Consider the following 22,729-nt stretch of genomic DNA (forward strand, 5'->3'; position numbering starts at 1 on the left):
AAAAGCACATGGCTCGAGAACACATTAAGACTAGACTTGGATTTGAGTGGGAGAGCCTTTAAACAGGGAATGTAATTGCTCCATACAAGTAGGTTACGTCTCAAATGGCATCCTAATACCTATCAGGGGTCGACAAAACGCGCCCCCGCCAGTGATTTAGTAAAAAAATAGAATAATTAAAATCGGATTTTTGTTTTTAGTCAAAAAAAAAAGCCTATCACCACCAGGAATTCAGCTAAACATTTTCATAAATATCCCCATGAATAAACATGTGATTGTGTCTCGATGTAATCAAGCTATGAAATGAATGTTATTTTCAAATACATCTCTTTTTGGTCTTAGTTGTGATCAATTTGCAGGGTACAAATGATTTGAATTATGTTCTGGCCCACCCAACCATCCGCGTCGACAAAAAATCGGCCTGCGGCGAACACAATACAATCTGGTCTTTCAACATCACAACCACCCGCTTCACACTTTAATAATGCTGCAGTACATTTATGTACATCTATATTTCATTAAATCTATATATAGAGAGAAGTTATGTACTGGTAGTTCAACGTGCAGTGTATAAACTAGAGACAGAATACTTTCTTTTCACAGGTGTCGTAAGTCTATCATCAGCACCCATATTCAAAAAGAGTGCTGATCTAGGAACAGACCTGTCAATAAAAGGTTCAACTAATTCTAGATCAGGACTCCTGCTCTAAGGACGCTTTATTAATACGGACCCCCAATTTGGACAATTTCCCAATGAAGTAATTTTCCAATTAACAATAACTGACAGTGATATCCAGGGGAAAACCATTTTAAAAACCATTTTAAAAACCTAAATCAAAATAACAAGACAGCCTACATTAAAAACACTTTTGTCGGCTGTGTAACCAGGGCCATTTGCAGAAGGATTAAAGTGCAACAGAGAAATAACTTTCACTCAGCAACATCTACCACACTAGTAAACATACAAGTATTAAAGAAACAACGAGAAATACAAACTGATAACACTAAAAAGGTGTCAACTACCTCAAACTCAATATTTGCTCCTGAGAGTATAACACATGAAGAAAACATGTACAAGAACCTTGCAATATTGTCATATCCAACTAGGCCTAAGTCTTTGTTCATGAAGAGTTCATGAAAGCCTGGGTCCTATACCGATTGAGCTGCTCATCAGGTCACACCACTCAACCTACCGGAACAAAGGGCATGCCCTTTTACAGAACCCTAGCAGCTAAACCTGGCCCAAAGGAAGAGATCCAGTCCAATCGAGAGAGAGAGAGACGATGAAGCACGAGAGAGAGAGAGAAAGAGAGGCGATGAAGCACGAGAGAGAGAGAGCGAGAGAGAGACGATGAAGCAAGAGAGAGAGAAAGAGACGATGAAGCAAGAGAGAGAGAAAGAGACGATGAAGCACGAGAGAGAGAGAGAAAGAGGGGATGAAGCACGAGAGGGGGGATGAAGCACGAGAGAGAGAGAGAGAGGGGGGCTGAAGCGCGCGAGAGAGAGAGAGAGGGGGGATGGAGCGCGAGAGAGAGAGAGAGAGCGAGAGAGCGAGACGAAGCAAGAGAGAGAGAGAGAGAAAGAGAGAGAGGGGATGAAGCGCGCGAGAGAGAGAGAGAGAGAGAGGATGAAGCGCGCGAGAGAGAGAGAGAAATAGAGAGAGAGAGAAATAGAGAGCGAGAGAGGATGACTTGTTGACACATCGGAAATAATTAACAAAAAAACAGAGCAAACTAGAATGCTATTTGGCCCTAAACAGAGAGTACACTGTGGCAGAATACCTGACCACTGTGGCAGAATTTTCAATTATGTGTGTTCTTCACTTGTTGCCCTTTTCTTGTGGCAACAGGTCACAAATATTGCTGCTGTGATGGCACACTGGGATTTCCTGACCACTATGACTGACCCAAACTTAAGGAAAGCTTTGACTATGTACAGACTCAGTGACCATAGCCTTGCTATTGAGAAATGCTGCTGTAGGCAGACCTGGCTCTCAAGAGAAGAAAGGCTGCCCACAAAATAAGGTGGAAACTGAGCTGCATTTCCTGAGCTGCATTTCCTGTTAAATGTATGACCATATTAGAGACATATTTCCCTGAGATAAACAAAGAATTCGAAAACAAACCCGATTTTGATAAACTCCCATATCGACTGGGTGAAATCCCAGTGTGCCATCACAGAAGCAAGATTTGTGACCTGTTGCCACAAGAAAAGGGCAACCAGTGAAGAACAAACACCATTGGAAATACAAACCATATTTATTTTCCCTTTTGTACTTTAACTATTTGCACATCGTTACAACACATAATGACATTGTTAATGTCTTTATTATTTTGGAATTTCTGTGAGTGTAATGTTTACTGTTCATTTTTATTGTTTATTTCACTTTTGTATATGACCTACTTAACATAGGTTTCCATGCCAATAAAGACCATTGAATTGAGTGAGTGAGAAGGGGCTAAAGAGAGAAGGAAGGGATAAAGAGAGAGAGTAGTAGTAGTGGTATTAGTAGCAGAAGCAGTAGTAGTAGTAGTAGCAGCAGCAGGTATACTCTTAGTCCTATTCAAGTTGGATTTTGGGTTGAAATTTGAATAACATTCACCAAACATTAGGCCTACAAATTTCTTCTCCTTGTAGCGTAATGATACATGTAACCTGGGGGCCTTAGCAGCAGCTTGACAGGGAGGTTTTTAGTGCCAACTTCATTATTCTCCCTCCTAGAGGCTCAGCCATCAATGACCTTCAAAGACAAATTTCTGTTGATCCTAAGGCTGCGATAAGGCGGAACTAACAACTGCTATAAATGTCCGCTTTCACTTGAGTGGCACCAATCTACCCCAGCCATTCAGGGGATAGACAACGAGGAGGAGAGACCCATCTCCCCCAGCCATTCAGGTGATAAATGACCAGGAGAGATCCATCTCCCCCAGCCATTCAGGGGATAGACGACCAGGAGAGATCCATCTCCCCAGCCATTCAGGGGATAGATGACCAGGAGAGATCCATCTCCCCCAGCCATTCAGGGGATAGACGACCAGGAGAGATCCATCTCCCCAGCCATTCAGGGGATAGACGACCAGGAGAGATCCATCTCCCCAGCCATTCAGGGGATAGACGACCAGGAGAGATCCATCTCCCCAGCCATTCAGGGGATAGACGACCAGGAGAGATCCATCTCCCCAGCCATTCAGGGGATAGACGACCAGGAGAGATCCATCTCCCCAGCCATTCAGGGGATAGACGACCAGGAGAGATCCATCTCCCCAGCCATTCAGGGGATAGACGACCAGGAGAGATCCATCTCCCCAGCCATTCAGGGGATAGATGACCAGGAGAGATCCATCTCCCCCAGCCATTCAGGGGATAGACGACCAGGAGAGATCCATCTCCCCAGCCATTCAGGGGATAGACGACCAGGAGAGATCCATCTCCCCAGCCATTCAGGGGATAGACGACCAGGAGAGATCCATCTCCCCAGCCATTCAGGGGATAGACGACCAGGAGAGATCCATCTCCCCAGCCATTCAGGGGATAGACGACCAGGAGAGATCCATCTCCCCAGCCATTCAGGGGATAGACGACCAGGAGAGATCCATCTCCCCAGCCATTCAGGGGATAGACGACCAGGAGAGATCCATCTCCCCAGCCATTCAGGGGATAGATGACCAGGAGAGATCCATCTCCCCAGCCATTCAGGGGATAGACGACCAGGAGAGATCCATCTCCCCAGCCATTCAGGGGATAGACGACCAGGAGAGATCCATCTCCCCAGCCATTCAGGGGATAGACGACGAGGAGATACGAGGGAGGACAGAGCGATGCAACATTAACCCGATTGATTTTTTACACACACAACAGCCCCGCCGTGAATCATGCAAAATTCACAGAGGCACAACAAAAACGACATCAGTCTTGTTAGGCAGGGAAAACAATATGGATGTGAGGTGCGACGCGGGGTCTTATCGCTGGCAGGCGGATAGAGGGGGAGGAACAGTACAAGAACTACAGAGAAGAGGGGGAGGCATATTTCATTCAAGAGAAAGGAGGGAGAGGGACTGAAGGATGTTGTTCTGGAAACCAATGAGAAGGCCATACGGTACAGTAAAGGGATGCTTTGACCATCCACAGGTTTATATGAAACAGGAACCGATCTAGACCCCAAAGAGCAAGCAGAGACAGTAGCATAGGCCAGGGAAAACTAGGTCCTCTATTGGTTTCTTCCATCTAAGGAGTTTTCCCTGGCCTATGCTACTGTCTCTGCTTGCTCTTTGGGGTCTAGATCGGTTCCTGTAAAGCACTTTTTGACAACTAGATAAACTAATTCATTAACCTACACGTACAAATGACCTCGACTAAACTGTACCTCCACACATTGACTCGGTAGTGGTACCCCCTGTATATAGCCTCGTTATTGTTATGTAATTGTGTTACTTTATAATTGTATTTTTTACTTTAGTTTATTTGGTAAATATTTTCTTAACTCTTTCTTGAACTGCACTGTTGGTTAGGGGCTTGTAAGTAAGAATTTCACAGTAAGGTCGACACCTGTTGTATTTGGCGCATGTGACATACAATTTGATTTGATTGGTTGATGGATACACAAAGACAAGAGGTGTTGGTCTCAGCATTGACTCCCCGTCAAAATAAAGGTTAAGTAAAATAAAAAGAACACACGTACAGACAAATACGAACACAGACAAATACGAACACAGACAAATACGAACACAGACAGACACACAAACACAGATATACGAACACACACAGACACGCGAACCCACACGCGAACCCAGACACAGACACAAACACAGACACAGACATACAAACACAGACACACGAACATAGACACAGACACACGAACACAGACACACGAACACAGACACACAGACACACGAACACATACACAGACATACGAACACAGACACAGACATACGAACACAGACACACAAACACAGACATAAGAACATAGACACAGACACACGAACACAGACACACGAACATAGAGACAGACACAGACATACGAACATAGACACAGACATACGAACATAGACACAGACATACGAACATAGACACAGACATACGAACATAGACACAGACATACGAACATAGACATACGAACACAGACACAGACATATGAACACAGACACAGACATACGAACACAGACACAGACATATGAACACAGACACAGACATACGAACACAGACACACAAACACAGACACAGACACACGAACACAGACACACGAACACAGACACACAAACACAGACACACAAACACAGACACACAAACACAGACACACAAACACAGACACACAAACACAGACACACAAACACAGACACACAAACACAGACACACAAACACAGACACACAAACACAGACACACAGACACATCTGAGGGAGGGAGGGATGCTCTGGTCTATTGGCCTCCCCGGTCCCTAATTACCAGTATGACTCGTTAGTACTTGGTGATTTACGCCAGACCCTCCGCTAAATTTCACCAATTACTCTAATCATCACGTAGGGGTAAGGTGTTAATTAAGACGTAGCCCAGGTTGGTCATGTACTGCCTGGCTAAGCTCAGTGGGCCTTTAAGTCCTGGGGTGTGTTCAGTAGGGAACGCCATAGCAAAACCTTTCATAACGGAAAATGAAAACAAGCGTTTCTTATTAGACAAGTTCTGGTTGTTCCTCCCCCATTTCACTTCCCTTTTAAAAACATTTTCTCCTCACTGAACATGAACCTGATCTACACTGAATAAAAAAATATATAAACGCAACATGCAACAATTTCAATGATTTTACTGAGTTAGTTAATATAATGAAATCAGTCCATTGAAAAAATGGTATTAGTCCCTAATCTATGGATTTCACATGACTGGACAGGATGAGCCTTGGAGGGCATAGGATCACCCAATTGGGAGCCAGGCCCACCCACTAGGCAGCCAGGCCCACCCACTAGGCAGCCAGGCCCACCCACTAGGCAGCCAGGCCCACCCACTTGGCAGCCAGGCCCACCCACTTGGCAGCCAGGCCCACCCACTTGGCAGCCAGGCCCACCCACTTGGCAGCCAGGCCCACCCACTTGGCAGCCAGGCCCAGCCACTTGGCAGCCAGACCCACCCACTCAGAATTAATTTTTCCCCACAAAAGGGCGTTATTACAGACAGAAATACTCCTCAGTTTCATCAGCTGTCTGGGGACTGGTCTCAGACGATCCCACAGGTGAAGAAGTCGGATGTGGAGGTCCTGGGCTGGCTTGGTTACACATGGTCTACGGTTATGGACATACTGCCAAATTATCTTAAACGGCTTATGGACGAGAAACGAACATTCACTTCTGTGGCAACAGCTCTGGTGGACATTCCTGCAGTCAGTATACCAATTGCACGCTGCCTCAAAAACTTGAAACATCTGTGGCATTGTGTTGTGTGACAAAACTGCACATTTTAGAGAGGCCTTTTATTGTCCCCATCACAAGGTGCACCTGTGTAATGATCATGCTGTTTAATCAGCTTCTTGATATGCCACACCAGTCAGGTGGATGGATTATCTTGGCAAAGGAGAAATGCTCACTAACAGGGAGGTAAACAAATTTGTGCACAAAACTTGAGAAAAATAAGCTTTCTGTGCGCATGGAAGAATTCTGGGATCTTTATTTTCAGCTCATGAAACATGGGACCAACATTTTACATGTTGCCTTTATATTTTGGTTCAGTATAGCAAGGGATATGCATCCTTCTGGTGCAGACAGGACATGTGAAAGGCCTTAGCAATGTAATCTATCCCAATTGTGAATGTGTCATTGATAACAGTGACAAAACTCTCCCCACTCTCTGTGCGCTTCCATTAACCTGGACTTTGCCCAGCACTTTTTAAGTGTGGGGTTTTTGAGATTGTAATGTCCTTTGACAAAAGAGTATTATTAATGTGAATTACACCTATCGAGCTTTCCACTGGATGTGAGCACAGTGGGGAGGAAGAAATCTGCAATTAGATGTCAATCATTGACGTGTACAATAACAGACGTTGGCTTCCTTTGTAAGGTTTTCCCCGTTTGAAAAATCAGGGGGAAAAAAATTAACTGTTCACATATCTTATGCACTTTCACACTGAACAAAGACAGGAGCTATTCCAGGTGTGTATTCCTTCTGCCTTGCTGTGTCAAAGCCCTGGCCAGAGGAGCCATGTTGTCTTTTCCAGAGACCTGCTGCTGCTGCTCTTTCCTTCGATTGACGACCTTGTTCTAATTAACGTCAAGAATAGGAGCCTGGAACAATTTTTAAACTTTGTTGCAGATCCTTATCAGTCTCCTGGTGTCAGAGTGGAGAACTGAATTTCTGCCACTGTACACGCAAACGCCAAGATCGATTGATCGATCACCTGTAGACTGTTATCCTTCCATCATGTCATCTTCCTCTCCGAGAGTGCCACTCAAAACCCTGTTCAGGTTGGATTGGGGTGAGGGCCTGGCCCTATATTCAAAGTGTCTTAGACTGAGTGCTGATCTAGGATCAGTTTAGCATTTTTGATTAAAATGAATAAGATTACAAGGACAAGGTGGACCTGATCGTAGATCAGCACTCCTAAGATGAGATGCTTTATGAATATGGGCCAAGGCCTGCTTTTAGGCTGATAGCCAGTGAGGGGGGGTCATCACTATCTAGCCATGCTACAAAGCAGAGCTCTACGCTGACTTGTTTTTTTACAAGGAGCACATGTGTGCCTAAGTTGAAAAATGTAGGCACACACACAAAAGAATTTGGGAACACAATACAAAATATTTGAGGTAATAAAGCTAGAATCCTTCATTATTCTAGGTATACTGGTGCTCTTAAAGGGAAACGCACAGCTAAATATTTAGGCACATATGCAAGCCAAATAGTCGTACAGTAGAGCTCTGCAATGTTCTCTCTGACATTGGGACTTAAGCATGATTCTGGTGATAAAGTCAACTATGTCCTTTGTAGTAGCATAGTCATCTATTGATTTCAGAGGAGATGTTAAGAGTGGAGGAGGAGAAGACAGGTTATATAAGGTCTCTCCCAGAATTCAACACTCCTGAAACTCAGGGGCAGATGGGGAGGAACTCACATCTTCCACACTTCTGTTAAATTTAGCCCAGCACAGAGAAACAGCAGATGTTCTGAGAGAGACAAAAGCCGAGAGAGACCGACAGACAGAGACACACACACACACACAGAGAGACACCCAGACAGAGAGACACAGAGAGAGAGAGAGAGAGAGAGAGAGAGAGAGACAGGCATCAAAGCCAAAGGAACTGAGTAACATTGAGAAATGCTATAGATGGAAGGAATGCAGTTTGGAAACCTACCAAAAAACAATTAGGCAACAACAAATTCAATCCCTTTTAGACAACTTCCTGGGTAAAACGTCCCACTGTAATAGTGAAGGTGTAAACTTGGCAGTAGAAAATCTGAACAGTATATTTGACCTCTCAGCTTCCCTATCAAATCTAAAAATCTCAAATAGAAAACCGAAGAAAATTAACAACAATGACAAATGGTTTGATGAAGAATGCAAAAATCTAAGAAAGAAATTGAGAAACCTGTCCAACCAAAAACATAGAGACCTGGAAAACCTGAGTCTACGCCTTCACTATGGTGAATCACTAAAACAATACAGAAATTCACTACGGAAAAAGAAGGAACAGCATGTCAGAAATCAGCTCAATGTAATTGAAGAATCCATAGACTAACCACTTCTGGGAAAATTGGAAAACACTAAACAAACAACACAAAGAATTATCTATCCAAAATGGAGATGTATGGGTAAACCACTTCTCCAATCTTTTTGGCTCTATAACAAAACATATACATGATCAAATACAGATCTTAGAATCAACTATTAAAGACTACCAGAACCCACTGGATTCTCCAATTACATTGAATGAGTTACAGGACAAAATAAAAACCCTCCAACCCAAAAAGGCCTGTGGTGTTGATGGTATCCTCAATGAAATGATCAAATGAACAGACAACAAATTCCAATTGGCTATACTAAAACTCTTTAACATAATCCTTAGCTCTGGCATCTTCCCCAATATTTGGAACCAAGGACTGATCACCCCAATCCACAAAAGTGGAGACAAATTTGACCCCAATAACTACCGTGGAAAATGCGTCAACCGTAACCTTGGGAAAATCCTCTGCATTATCATTAACAGCAGACTCGTACATTTCCTCAATGAAAACAATTTACTGAGCAAATGTCAAATTGGCTTTTTACCAAATTACCGTACAACAGACCATGTATTCACCCTGCACACCCTAATTGACAACCAAACAAACCAAAACAAAGGCAAAGTCTTCTCATGCTTTGTTGATTTCAAAAAAGCCTTCGACTCAATTTGGCATGAGGGTCTGCTATACAAACTGATGGAAAGTGGTGTTGGGGGTAAAACATACGACAAATTATAAAATCCATGTACACAAACAACAAGTGTGCGGTTAAAATTGGCAAAAAACACACATTTCTTCACACAGGGTTGTGGGGTGAGACAGGGATGCAGCTTAAGCCCCACCCTCTTCAATATATATATCAACAAACTGGCGTGGGCACTAGAAAAGTCTGCAGCACCCGGCCTCACCCTACTAGAATCCGAAGTCAAATGTCTGCTGTTTGCTGATGATCTGGTGCTTCTGTCACCAACCAAGGAGGGCCTACAGCAGCACCTAGATCTTATGCACAGATTCTGTCAGACCTGGGCCCTGACAGTAAATCTCAGTAAGACCAAAATAATGGTGTTCCAAAAAAGGTCCAGTCACCAGGACCACAAATACAAATTCCATCTAGACACTGTTGCCCTAGAGCACACAAAAAACTATACATACCTTGGCCTAAACATCAGCGCCACAGGTAACTTCCACAAAGCTGTGAACGATCTGAGAGACAAGGCAAGAAGGGCATTCTATGCCATCAAAAGGAACATAGATTTCAACATACCAATTAGGATTTGGCTAAAAATACTTGAATCAGTCATAGAGCCCATTGCCCTTTACGGTTGTGAGGTCTGGGGTCCGCTCACCAACCAAGACTTCACAAAATGGGACAAACACCAAATTGAGACTCTGCACGCAGAATTCTGCAAAAATATCCTCCGTGTACAACGTAGAACACCAAATAATGCATGCAGAGCAGAATTAGGCCGATACCCACTAATTATCAAAATCCAGAAAAGAGCCGTTAAATTCTATAACCACCTAAAAGGAAGCGATTCCCAAACCTTCAGAGTACACAGCGGCAGAATACCTGACCACTGTGACTGACCCAAAATTAAGGAAAGCTTTGACTATGTACAGACTTAGTGAGCATAACCTTGCTATTGAGAAAGGCCGCTGTAGGCAGACATGGCTCTCAAGAGAAGACAGGCTATGTGCACACTGCCCACAAAATGAGGTTGAAACTGAGCTGCACTTCCTAACCTCCTGTCCAACGTATGACCATATTAGAGATACATATTTCCCTCAGATTACACAGATCCACAAAGAATTCGAAAACAAATCCAATTTTGATAAACTCCCATATCTACTGGGGGAAATTCCACAGTGTGCCATCACAGCAGCAAGATTTGTGACTAGTTGCCACAAGAAAAGGGCAACCAGTGAAGAACAAACACCATTGTAAATACACAACCCATATTTATGCTTATTTATTTTCCCTTGTGTTCTTTAACCATTTGTACATTGTTACAACACTGTATATATATGAGCGCCACCCTATTAAGATCAGAGACCAAAGTAGTGCCCTATGGGGAACAGGGTGCTGTTTGGGACACAACCAGAAGTAGACACTGACCTGCTCCACCCACACCCCTGAGCCTTCCTCCTGAGCCCACAGGATCATGGTCTTGTCCATGGAAGCAGAGAGCAGGCTCAGAGCCTGGTGCTGGTCGCCACCTGTAGGGGAGACAAAGAGCTTCACAATGAAGGAACACAGTAGTGAAATCGCCCCATGATGCTAAACTGTACCTAGGAGAAACGTCTTCCTCGGAGCCACAATACAGCAACGCGGGTTGGATGGATAAAAACATCATGAAAGTACCGCAGCGGACAGACAGTGAGTGATGTGAACTATTAAAAGAGTTCAGGGTTCACCCTTTCTGATGTCATGGGCGTGTGGAACAAATCACTCTCCCTCCATCCCCATGAAATCATTTAGTATGACACCTCCACATCACAGTGAAATAAGTCAAGTGTGATCTGGGGAACAAATGGCGTATAGGTTGACAGTAAAGTACCTTTGATGACAGGGGGCTGCCAGTGGACTCCATAGACCTTGTTCTCGTGGCCGGCAAGGACTGACTCTAGCGTCACTGCAAATGCTGAGGACGCATCTGGGGCAAAAAGACAACATGCATGAATCTAAAGTCGAACGGTATGATTGTACAATCACAAACTCCATCCACATTTGTGTGATAACTTATTCAGTTAAAAGGCATGTTTTAGAATTGTACGGTTGTTGCCAAGGATCAAACAATACAAATTTCCCCCGATTAAAATAACGACATTTAAAATACATTTAAATATAAAGGCATCAATTCAACGAACATCAACAATGATGACATTCACATTAATGATCACGTGATTCTTGATTCTTCTTGCTAGACAGACATTGAAACAGACTGTGAAAGTGACTCAAACCTGAAGTTTTGATTTAATCATTCATTTTTAATAATTCTAAATCAACACATTTTTCTAATGAAACCTGATGCTGTCTGCTCACCGTTCTGTGTCAGTGTAAAGACATCTTCAGACATCCTAATGGTGCGTTCTTCCTGCTCGTTTCTCTTCGTCCTAGACTTGGCAACCAGCCTCCAAACCCGGATCAGACAATCCTGAGCACAGCTGGCCAGTAACAGATCCCCGTCTGCCAGCATGGAGGTAGACATTAGTTGATTTTAATTTAACCTTTATTTATTAACCTTTAACCTATATTTATTAACCTTTAACCTTTATTTATTAACCTTTAACCTATATTTATTAACCTTTAACCTATATTTATTAACCTTTAACCTATATTTATTAACCTTTAACCTTTATTTATTAACCTTTATTTATTAACCTTTATTTATTAACCTTTATTTATTAACCTTTATTTATTAACCTTTATTTATTAACCTTTAACCTTTATTTATTAACCTTTAACCTTTATTGATTAACCTTGAACCTTTATTGATTAACCTTGAACCTTTATTGATTAACCTTGAACCTTTATTGATTAACCTTGAACCTTTATTGATTAACCTTGAACCTTTATTGATTAACCTTGAACCTTTATTGATTAACCTTGAACCTTTATTGATTAACCTTGAACCTTTATTGATTAACCTTGAACCTTTATTGATTAACCTTGAACCTTTATTGATTAACCTTGAACCTTTATTGATTAACCTTGAACCTTTATTGATTAACCTTGAACCTTTATTGATTAACCTTGAACCTTTATTGATTAACCTTGAACCTTTATTGATTAACCTTGAACCTTTATTGATTAACCTTGAACCTTTATTGATTAACCTTGAACCTTTATTGATTAACCTTGAACCTTTATTGATTAACCTTGAACCTTTATTGATTAACCTTGAACCTTTATTGATTAACCTTGAACCTTTATTGATTAACCTTGAACCTTTATTGATTAACCTTGAACCTTTATTGATTAACCTTGAACCTTTATTGATTAACCTTGAACCTTTATTGATTAACCTTGAACCTTTATTGATTAACCTTGAACCTTTATTGATTAACCTTGAACCTTTATTGATTAACCTTGAACCTTTATTGATTAACCTTGAACCTTTATTGATTAACCTTGAACCTTTATTGATTAACCTTGAACCTTTATTGATTAACCTTGAACCTTTATTGATTAACCTTGAACCTTTATTTATTAACCTTGAACCTTTATTTATTAACCTTGAACCTTTATTTATTAACCTTGAACCTTTATTTATTAACCTTGAACCTTTATTTATTAACCTTGAACCTTTATTTATTAACCTTGAACCTTTATTTATTAACCTTGAACCTTTATTTATTAACCTTTAACCTTTATTTATTAACCTTTAACCTTTATTTATTAACCTTTAACCTTTATTTATTAACCTTTAACCTTTATTTATTTATTCTTTATTTATTAACCTTTAACCTTTATTTATTTATTCTTTATTTATTAACCTTTAACCTTTATTTATTTATTCTTTATTTATTAACTTTTATTAATTGAACCTTTATTTATTCCGGGGGTGGCAGGTAGCCTAGTCATTAGAGCGTTGGACTAGTAACCGAATGGTTGCAAGATCGAATCCCTGAGCTGACAAGGTAAAAATCTGTCTTTCTGCCCCTGAACAAGGCAGTTAACCACTCTTTTTCCAACTACGACTACCTGGAGAAGAGAGCGAGGAGAAAAGTTGAAAGAAACGGGGTGATTAGATGGCCATGGTAGTATGAGGGGGCCAGGACACCAGGGCTAATACCTTTACTCCTGTGACGAGAGGGGGGGGGACCTTTAGTCACCACAAAATGTCAGAACATTGGCTGAACCATGTCCTAACAAGGGCTGGAATGAAAAAGACTGATCTCAAAAGACAGGGCTGTGGAAATAGCTGCTTGAAGGATACAGTGTATCTGAGAGAGGGGGGAGAAATAAAGCATTGACTGGGCTCTGCTGCAGCCGTTTCATGCATTATGGAAAGACGTCCGTCTACAAAAGTGAAATCTAATTAAACAGACGTCCCAGTCATAAAAGGACACATTTTCATTTTCTTTTACCCTTTTAAGGTGGAGAGCAATTTTACCCTGCCTGTGGGGCTGGTGCATATAAATTAATCTCTGACAGCATCCCAAACGGCACCCTATTCCCTATATAGTGCACTACTTTCGATCAGAGTCTCTGGTTAAAAATAGTGCACTATGTAGGGAATTTGGTGCCATTTGGGACACACTGTGTCTCTGCCAATACTGGCCGACCAGCTTGGAGTAAGTCATCAACTGAGTGGGATGAGTCTAGTGATGAGGGTCGGTGAAGGAGATGGAATAGCTTTTACAAACCCTGGGGTGCATCCCAAATGGCACCCTGTGCACTACTTTTGACCCGGCCCAATAGGGCTCCCGAGTGGCGCAGCGGTCTAAGGCACTGCACCTCAATGCTAGAGGCGTCACTACAGACCCTGGTTTGAATCCAGGCTGTATCGCAACTGGCCGTGATCGGGAGTCCCATAGGGCGGCGCAAAATTGTCCCAGAGTCGTCCGGGGCAGGGGAAGGTTTGGCCGGGGCAGGGGAAGGTTCGTCCGGGGCAGGGGAAGGTTTGGCCGGGGCAGGGGAAGGTTTGGCCGGGGCAGGGGAAGGTTTGGCCGGGGCAGGGGAAGGTTTGGCCGGGGCAGGGGAAGGTTTGGCCGGGGCAGGTTTGGCCGGGGCAGGGGAAGGTTTGGCACGCCACCATTGTAAAATAAGAATTTGTTCTTGACTGGCCTAGTTAAATAAAGGTGAAATAAAATAATTAATAAATAGGACTCTGATCAAAAGTAACACACTATATAAAGGGCATACAGTGATACATACAGTGATACATGCAGCCATTTATGATGTAGCCCTGAACAGAGCACTGCTGGAGTACCTCTGGAGTGGTTTACACAACCACCTGTACCTACCTAGTCAGCAGGGTGACACAACCACCTGTACCTAACTAGTCAGCAGGGTTACACAACCACCTGTACCTAACTAGTCAGCAGGGTGACACAACCACCTGTACCTAACTAGTCAGCAGGGTGACACAACCACCTGTACCTAACTAGTCAGCAGGGTTACACAACCACCTGTACCTAACTAGTCAGCAGGGTGACACAACCACCTGTACCTAACTAGTCAGCAGGGTGACACAACCACCTGTACCTAACTAGTCAGCAGGGTTACACAACCACCTGTACCTACCTAGTCAGCAGAGTTACACAACCACCTGTACCTAACTAGTCAGCAGGGTGACACAACCACCTGTACCTAACTAGTCAGCAGGGTTACACAACCACCTGTTTCCTACCTAGTCAGCAGGGTGACACAACCACCTGTACCTAACTAGCCAGCAGGGTTACACAACCACCTGTACCTAACTAGCCAGCAGGGTGACACAACCACCTGTACCTAACTAGTCAGCAAGGTTACACAACCACCTGTACCTAACTAGCCAGCAGGGTGACACAACCACCTGTACCTAACTAGCCAGCAGGGTGACACAACCACCTGTACCTAACTAGTCAGCAGGGTGACACAACCACCTGTACCTAACTAGTCAGCAGGGTGACACAACCACCTGTACCTAACTAGCCAGCAGGGTGACACAACCACCTGTACCTAACTAGCCAGCAGGGTGACACAACCACCTGTACCTAACTAGCCAGCAGGGTGACACAACCACCTGTACCTAACTAGCCAGCAGGGTGACACAACCACCTGTACCTAACTAGCCAGCAGGGTGACACAACCACCTGTACCTACCTAGTCAGCAGGGTGACACAACCACCTGTACCTAACTAGCCAGCAGGGTGACACAACCACCTGTACCTAACTAGTCAGCAGGGTTACACAACCACCTGTACCTAACTAGCCAGCAGGGTTACACAACCACCTGTACCTAACTAGTCAGCAGGGTGACACAACCACCTGTACCTAACTAGCCAGCAGGGTGACACAACCACCTGTACCTAACTAGTCAGCAGGGTGACACAACCACCTGTACCTAACTAGCCAGCAGGGTTACACAACCACCTGTACCTAACTAGTCAGCAGGGTGACACAACCACCTGTACCTAACTAGCCAGCAGGGTGACACAACCACCTGTACCTAACTAGCCAGCAGGGTTACACAACCACCTGTACCTAACTAGTCAGCAGGGTTACACAACCACCTGTACCTAACTAGTCAGCAGGGTTACACAACCACCTGTACCTAACTAGTCAGCAGGGTTACACAACCACCTGTACCTAACTAGTCAGCAGAGTTACACAACCACCTGTACCTACCTAGTCAGCAGGGTTACACAACCACCTGTACCTAACTAGTCAGCAGGGTGACACAACCACCTGTACCTAACTAGCCAGCAGGGTGACACAACCACCTGTACCTAACTAGTCAGCAGGGTTACACAACCACCTGTACCTAACTAGCCAGCAGGGTGACACAACCACCTGTACCTAACTAGTCAGCAGGGTGACACAACCACCTGTACCTAACTAGTCAGCAGGGTTACACAACCACCTGTACCTAACTAGTCAGCAGGGTTACACAACCACCTGTACCTAACTAGTCAGCAGGGTGACACAACCACCTGTACCTAACTAGTCAGCAGGGTTACACAACCACCTGTACCTAACTAGTCAGCAGGGTTACACAACCACCTGTACCTAACTAGTCAGCAGGGTGACACAACCACCTGTACCTAACTAGTCAGCAGGGTGACACAACCACCTGTACCTACCTAGTCAGCAGGGTGACACAACCACCTGTACCTAACTAGTCAGCAGGGTTACACAACCACCTGTACCTAACTAGTCAGCAGGGTGACACAACCACCTGTACCTAACTAGTCAGCAGGGTTACACAACCACCTGTACCTAACTAGCCAGCAGGGTGACACAACCACCTGTACCTAACTAGCCAGCAGGGTGACACAACCACCTGTACCTAACTAGTCAGCAGGGTTACACAACCACCTGTACCTAACTAGTCAGCAGGGTTACACAACCACCTGTACCTAACTAGTCAGCAGGGTGACACAACCACCTGTACCTAACTAGTCAGCAGGGTGACACAACCACCTGTACCTAACTAGTCAGCAGGGTTACACAACCACCTGTACCTAACTAGCCAGCAGGACATACAGATTATACCACAAATCCATTTTGTCAAACTATCTGATTATTTGTCAGATTTATGTAAGTCACACCAGATAAAACAAGGCAATGAAGAAACAGATTTTTAAAACAGTGGTGCGGTCCTCACCTACACAGGCCCACTCCACACCACGGATCCAATCCTCATGCCCTTGCAAGGAGAGGACTTTCCTGAACTGTCAGAGACACAGGGAAAGAAGAAGGTCGGCATCAATGTCAATAAATATGTTTAAACATCGTTAACCCAACATACTAAATGTATTCATGTTAACATGACCTTTATTTGTTGGCCCATATAGTCAGCTACTTGAGCTTACCTGTCCATTGCACTGTGCATACAAATGGATTCTGCAATCGTCGCCCCCGCAGGCAAGTATGGGAACTGCAATGAGTGTAGTGTGTTAGTCCTGCCACGCTTACTGAAGTCAGACCGCATAATAACACATTTTGCATGTGCCTCATGTTTTTAAGACAGATTGAGTGGAGGGGAGGAAGGGGGGGCGGACAAAGCATCAAAAGGAACAGGCATGTGAAAGGTAGTCGAGATGACATGCGGAACACTTCAAGATGATCTGAGGTGTGGAGGGTTCACTGCTGCTGTGGAAACAGCTTACCTCTGCTGCCTGGCAACCACGCTAGCGAGACATCCATCATAAACCCGCTCCCAAAGGATATGGTATGGGTGCACTCCGCTTCATAGAAAGAGGAAAAATAAATACAGAAAAATTTGCCTTAATAATAGGGCATAAAAATTATGAAAAATCATTGGGTTCCATAAATCAACTGTTCCGAGATGATTTCATTAACTTATTCTAGAGAGGTGAGATGGCTAATAGCCAGGATAGTTCCATTGATGCTAGCTGCAGAGACATTTGTCAAAGGATGACATATTGAACTTCTCTCCTTTCCCCAGAAACCCAGGGGTCTTCCAGGTACTAGCTAGCACTAGCAACACATACTTGTAGCAGAGCTCCAGCTGGGCTACATCAGACAACATGCCTTGAGGACAGACCCAGCCAGTGTCCCAAATATCACCCTATTCCCTATATAGTGCACTACTTTTGACCGGGGCCCAAAACAATCTGGTCAAAGTAATGCACTCTGTAGGGAAAAAGAGTAGCATTTGGCTACACGGCCATCTCCATGACTGTCACGTAACATCAGCGTTCGCTTCCCCCCACACCCACTAACACCCAGAGAGGGAAAAAAACACCAACGCTACAAAGGAAACAACATGTCGCCACCAGGGACAGATCTCAAATGAAAACAGCACTGATACTGAGATACATGGAAATGACTTTAACTTTGACCTGACAAGAAACTCACATCAAAATGAATAGGGCCTGATTTTATTATGAAATATCATCAAAGAAGAGGAAGATGATAGCAGCTAATTTACAGTAACCCCCCCCCCCCCCACACTATTCTCTTCATCCTCCTTCCTCCACTCCTAGAACTTATAAGGATGAGAAGAGAACAGTCCAGTGAATATAATGACATCCCAGCATCCCAAATGGCACCCTAGGGCTCTGGTCAAATGTAGTGCACTATATAGGGAACGGGGTACCATTTGGGACGCAAACAACAGAGTGATCCCGGGTCGTATTCACTAGACACCATGTCTTGTGCACTAATGAATACGAACCGGCATAATATCCTTGATACCAAACCATGTCCTGATACAATCCTGGTGTCATGATAGAGTGGAAACCACACCGGTAACAATAGATCAGTACAATATCAGACCTGATAAGTGATGACTCATTAAACGCTGTGATTCAAATGACCAGACTGTTGTCTGTGCTACCACAGCATAGCAGCAGATGTCAGGCTAGCTGGAAAATTCAGCACAGATTAACTCACAGATGTCTCTCTTGCTTCGTGGTGAAGTTTCCCCTAGGTACAGGTCTAGGATCATCTTTCCTCATCCAATCCTAACCTTATCCATTATTGGGGAACATGCATCTACATTGGTGATTGGGGAGAGGGGGATCAGTTAAGTTACATCACTGGGCCCAAGCTCCCTGCCATCCAGGAGTTGTGGACCAGGCGATGTCAGAGGAAGGCCTTAAAAATGGTCATGGACTCCAGCCACCCAAGCCATAAGACTGCTAAATACCGAACCAAATAGTTACCCGGACTACCTGCATTGACCCTTTATTTTTTTATTAACTCTTGCACTTGACTATGTACACACACTGGACTCTACCCCCACACACACAAAACACTCGCACACATGCATACTCACGCCACACATACACTTTCACCACATACACTACTGCTCCACATACACTGCTGATACAGCTCAGTCTATTATGGATCCTGTTGCCTAGTCACTTCACCCCTATATATACGTATATAGCCACCTCATACCCCTGCACATCAACCCAGTACTTGTACTCCCTGTATTTAACCATTTTATTTTTTACTCGTTATTGTTATTCACCGTGTATTTATTCCTCGTGTCACTATTTAAATGTTTGTAATATTTATCTTCAACTCTGCATTGTTGGAAAGGATTTCAAGTAAGTAAGTAAGCATTTCACTGTTAGTCTACACCTGTTGTTTACGAAGCATGTGACAAATAACATTTTTATTTTAAATTGACCCACGATCAGCGTCTAGGGGCAACTTCTAGGGGCAACTTCACCCTACCACCTCACGTCGCTCTGTCTCAAATAAAATAAGCTGACTTTTTTGGCTAACATTGTGGGCATTTGTAACCTAATCATGTTGAGACAGGGTACTTTTTTATTTATTTTTATCTTTATTTAACTAGGCAAGAACAAATCTTATGCCCCTGAACAGACAGTTAATAAGAATTTCAGGGGCAGAACGACAGATTTGTACCGTGTCAGCTCGGGGGTTTGAACTCGCAACCTTCCGGTTACTAGTCCAACACTCTAACCACTAGGCTACCCTGCCGCCCCATCACTACTTGAGAGTACTACTGAGGTGGCCTATGAGCCCTGGTCAAAAGCAGGTCCAAAGGCCAACATCACTGATCTGATTGCCTTACCTAATCTGACTGTCCTAAAGAGTTCCTTTACCTGTTCCATGTCACACAAAAAAACTAAGTAAAGTAGCCTTGCCAGAGTTAGTTTCATCTCCTGTTCCTGTAGCGTGAGGCAACTTGATGTACAAGTACACCCGCTGGACAGGACACTTGTCTATCGCTGAGACAAAAAACGCTTCCCTTACCTTTACTCCCAGTGTAGAGCCATAGTTTTACAGTGGAGTCGGAGGCTGTGGAGGCAATGAGTAGCTTATTGTTGTCCAGGTGGATGGCATCCACAGCACACACTGGTCCAGTATGCCCAACACACTCAACATACTGTTTAAACTGGGGCAGGGGGCACAAACACAAAACATATGCCTTAGAAAGGACCAATATTAGTGAAACTATTGCTGTGTTTAGATAATGTATCAAATGTACACAGAAGTGTCAATACAGATCATTGACATATGGTTTGAGGACTATTCCTACTTCAAATTGCTTTAAAACACACCTTTCCATCATGGGCCTCCCACACAATCATTAGACTGTCAGACCCTCCTGACACCAGGTGAGTTTCTCTACCTTTAACAGCCATCAGGGAAGAACAACCAATTGTCAGAAACAGTCTATCAAAGCATTGGATGAACATTATAAAGCACATTATCAGCATACCAAAGCATTGGATGAACATTATAAAGCACATTATCAGCATACCAAAGCATTGGATGAACATTATAAAGCACATTATCAGCATACCAAAGCATTGGATGAACATTATAAAGCACATTATCAGCATACCAAAGCATTGGATGAACATTATAAAGCACATTATCAGCATACCAAAGCAATGGATGAAGCATGCAGGTATCTACTCACCACAGTCCTCTCTGTGGACCCACTGGACTGTGTTCACCCTCCCGGTATGTCCATTGAGGACAGCAACAACACACTTCTCCTGTATAATGGTATGTAAAAGAGTACAGCTGACTGTCACAGCAAAAACAACAACATAAGGACACCTAGCACAATACAAAATAAAGCTGATTAACGTGAACTGTCAAAAATGACGAGACTGATGATGTAGCTAGCTATAGCTAGCCTATGCTGCCACTGCAACGACACGAATAATTCAAATTGTGAAAGAAATATATAACCTGTGGGTCATAGAGAGCGACAGAATTGCATGTTCCATATGCAATGAGCCCCCCACGACCCCATGAAAGAACATTTGGGGTTCGATTTGCACAACATGCGACATGACATGTTTCTATTATGGGAGCCGCCATCTTGTATGCTAACCGGTAGAGTTACCGTAAATATGGGTATACGCGCCGAACAAGATTATACGGAACGTTCCGCTCCCATACGGCGATGGATAAAATGATCTGGAACTCACTCTGGACTAACTGTATATTTTTGTTTCGCTGAGGGGACAGCCGCTACAGTATTACTGGCAAACATAACCCACGGTTTATCATGCAACTAAATGGTGTCTAAATGAGAGGGGACATTCTAGTTACTGAACTCTTCTGCTCATTATTCGGTATAATCCAGTAGGTGGTGCAATACACTCATTGAATAAAGTAATTTATATGATAAACTAATGGCAAGTTAAAATATTTAAATTGGGCTGGAGAAGGTATATAAATATATTATAGTGTATTCATTAAAAGTATTGTATTTGAAAAGGGATGGGCATACACACTACTACCAGAGATAATGACGTTGTGTAGCCTACCCTAGCTGGTTTGTGTATTTAATGTGTCACAAGTGAGCATTTAGGTTTTAAAAGTATTTGTGCTTTGTGTACTGGGTGGATTGAAATGTCCCCCATTTAAATTTTAAAACCATGGAATTAAACCAAAGCTAAGCTCACTAAATGCATTCAAACTCATGTTGCAATTACCATAGCATACCATGGGTTTTAAGTTTTAGAATTATTTATATAATTAAAGTTGTCAGGCTGACCCCTTTTGAAACACAGCTGTGTACTAGTGTTGTACCATGGGCTTAGAATAGTCCAAAATGACCTTGTGTGACTAAAGACAGTTTTACAGGGGCCCCCAAAATAGTTTGACTTGTCATTTCTGGTTGCTCAAGTCATAAACCACGGCAATGGGAAAGACATAACTGGACTGTTTCTCTGGGAATGGTCTGGGCTTTGGGAATAATTTAGTTACAATAGAAGCTATATTGGATGTTAACATTTACACTGTTATTAGGCCTACATTAAGATGTGGTTTAGTGCTGTGGATGAGGGTTGTAATTGCATTTAGCTTTGTTTCTGTGAAATACATAAGCCAGTGCTTTGAACACTGACAATGGAATTAATGTGACAAGAAGAGTGTTGCAGCCTTTTGTTCCATTATGTGTCTCCACCGTATCCTCTGTACTGTCAGCCTTGCTGATTTGCATGTCAGAAGATATAACATGCAAAGAAAGCAAGACGAATCCATCTTCAAACAGCCCAACATATACAGGGTCATGACAGAGCTGCCAGTGGCATATGATCACAGGCACACTGTATGAAAGGTTACTCTGTCAGTAGGCTACACACTGAAGTGATGTGGTTGACCTGAGCTGGTCTGTCCATTCTGGGCTGGAAGGAACTGCTCCTCCAAACAAGGTATATAGCAAAGGTCTCAGACGACAGTTTTGTCAGAAGCAGTTTAAAAACCACCTATTGACTTGATCACAAGGAAGAAAATGTGTTGTCATCTCGGAACCCTCTGAGACGACATGATTCATGACAAATAAATCAAGAATAAGAGCCGATGGGCGAGAGAGAGAGAGAGAGAGAGAGAGAGAGAAGGCAGGCCCTGGAGGGTTG

General features: G+C 43.3%; 1 protein-coding gene across 4 annotated transcripts in view; it reads right to left on the bottom strand.

The window, feature by feature from the left end:
- elp2 (elongator acetyltransferase complex subunit 2) overlaps nt 1-21,296 on the bottom strand; it is a 54,141-nt gene extending 32,845 nt beyond the window's left edge. For 2 of the 4 annotated variants that reach the window (XR_016488608.1, XM_036953440.2), the window contains exons 1-10: nt 21,054-21,296; nt 20,776-20,854; nt 20,411-20,481; nt 20,103-20,244; nt 17,516-17,593; nt 17,219-17,283; nt 17,011-17,077; nt 11,739-11,882; nt 11,254-11,349; nt 10,812-10,912 (exon numbers count right to left, since the gene is read on the bottom strand). Coding sequence is in view for 3 of the 4 variants with exons in the window: in XM_036953440.2 (XP_036809335.2) it covers nt 10,812-10,912; nt 11,254-11,349; nt 11,739-11,882; nt 17,011-17,077; nt 17,219-17,283; nt 17,516-17,593; nt 20,103-20,244; nt 20,411-20,481; nt 20,776-20,854; nt 21,054-21,185 (975 nt within the window). In the remaining variant the exon portion in view is untranslated. The remainder of the gene's footprint in view (nt 1-10,811; nt 10,913-11,253; nt 11,350-11,738; nt 11,883-17,010; nt 17,078-17,218; nt 17,284-17,515; nt 17,594-20,102; nt 20,245-20,410; nt 20,482-20,775; nt 20,855-21,053) is intronic. The other 2 variants (XM_090209222.1, XM_090209223.1) reach the window with 1 other exon arrangement.
- Between the last annotated feature and the right edge of the window lie 1,433 nt (nt 21,297-22,729).

The sequence above is a fragment of the Oncorhynchus mykiss genome, chromosome 18 (assembly GCF_057628025.1).
Source record: "Oncorhynchus mykiss isolate SJ-2025 chromosome 18, ASM5762802v1, whole genome shotgun sequence".
Taxonomy (NCBI): domain Eukaryota; kingdom Metazoa; phylum Chordata; class Actinopteri; order Salmoniformes; family Salmonidae; genus Oncorhynchus; species Oncorhynchus mykiss.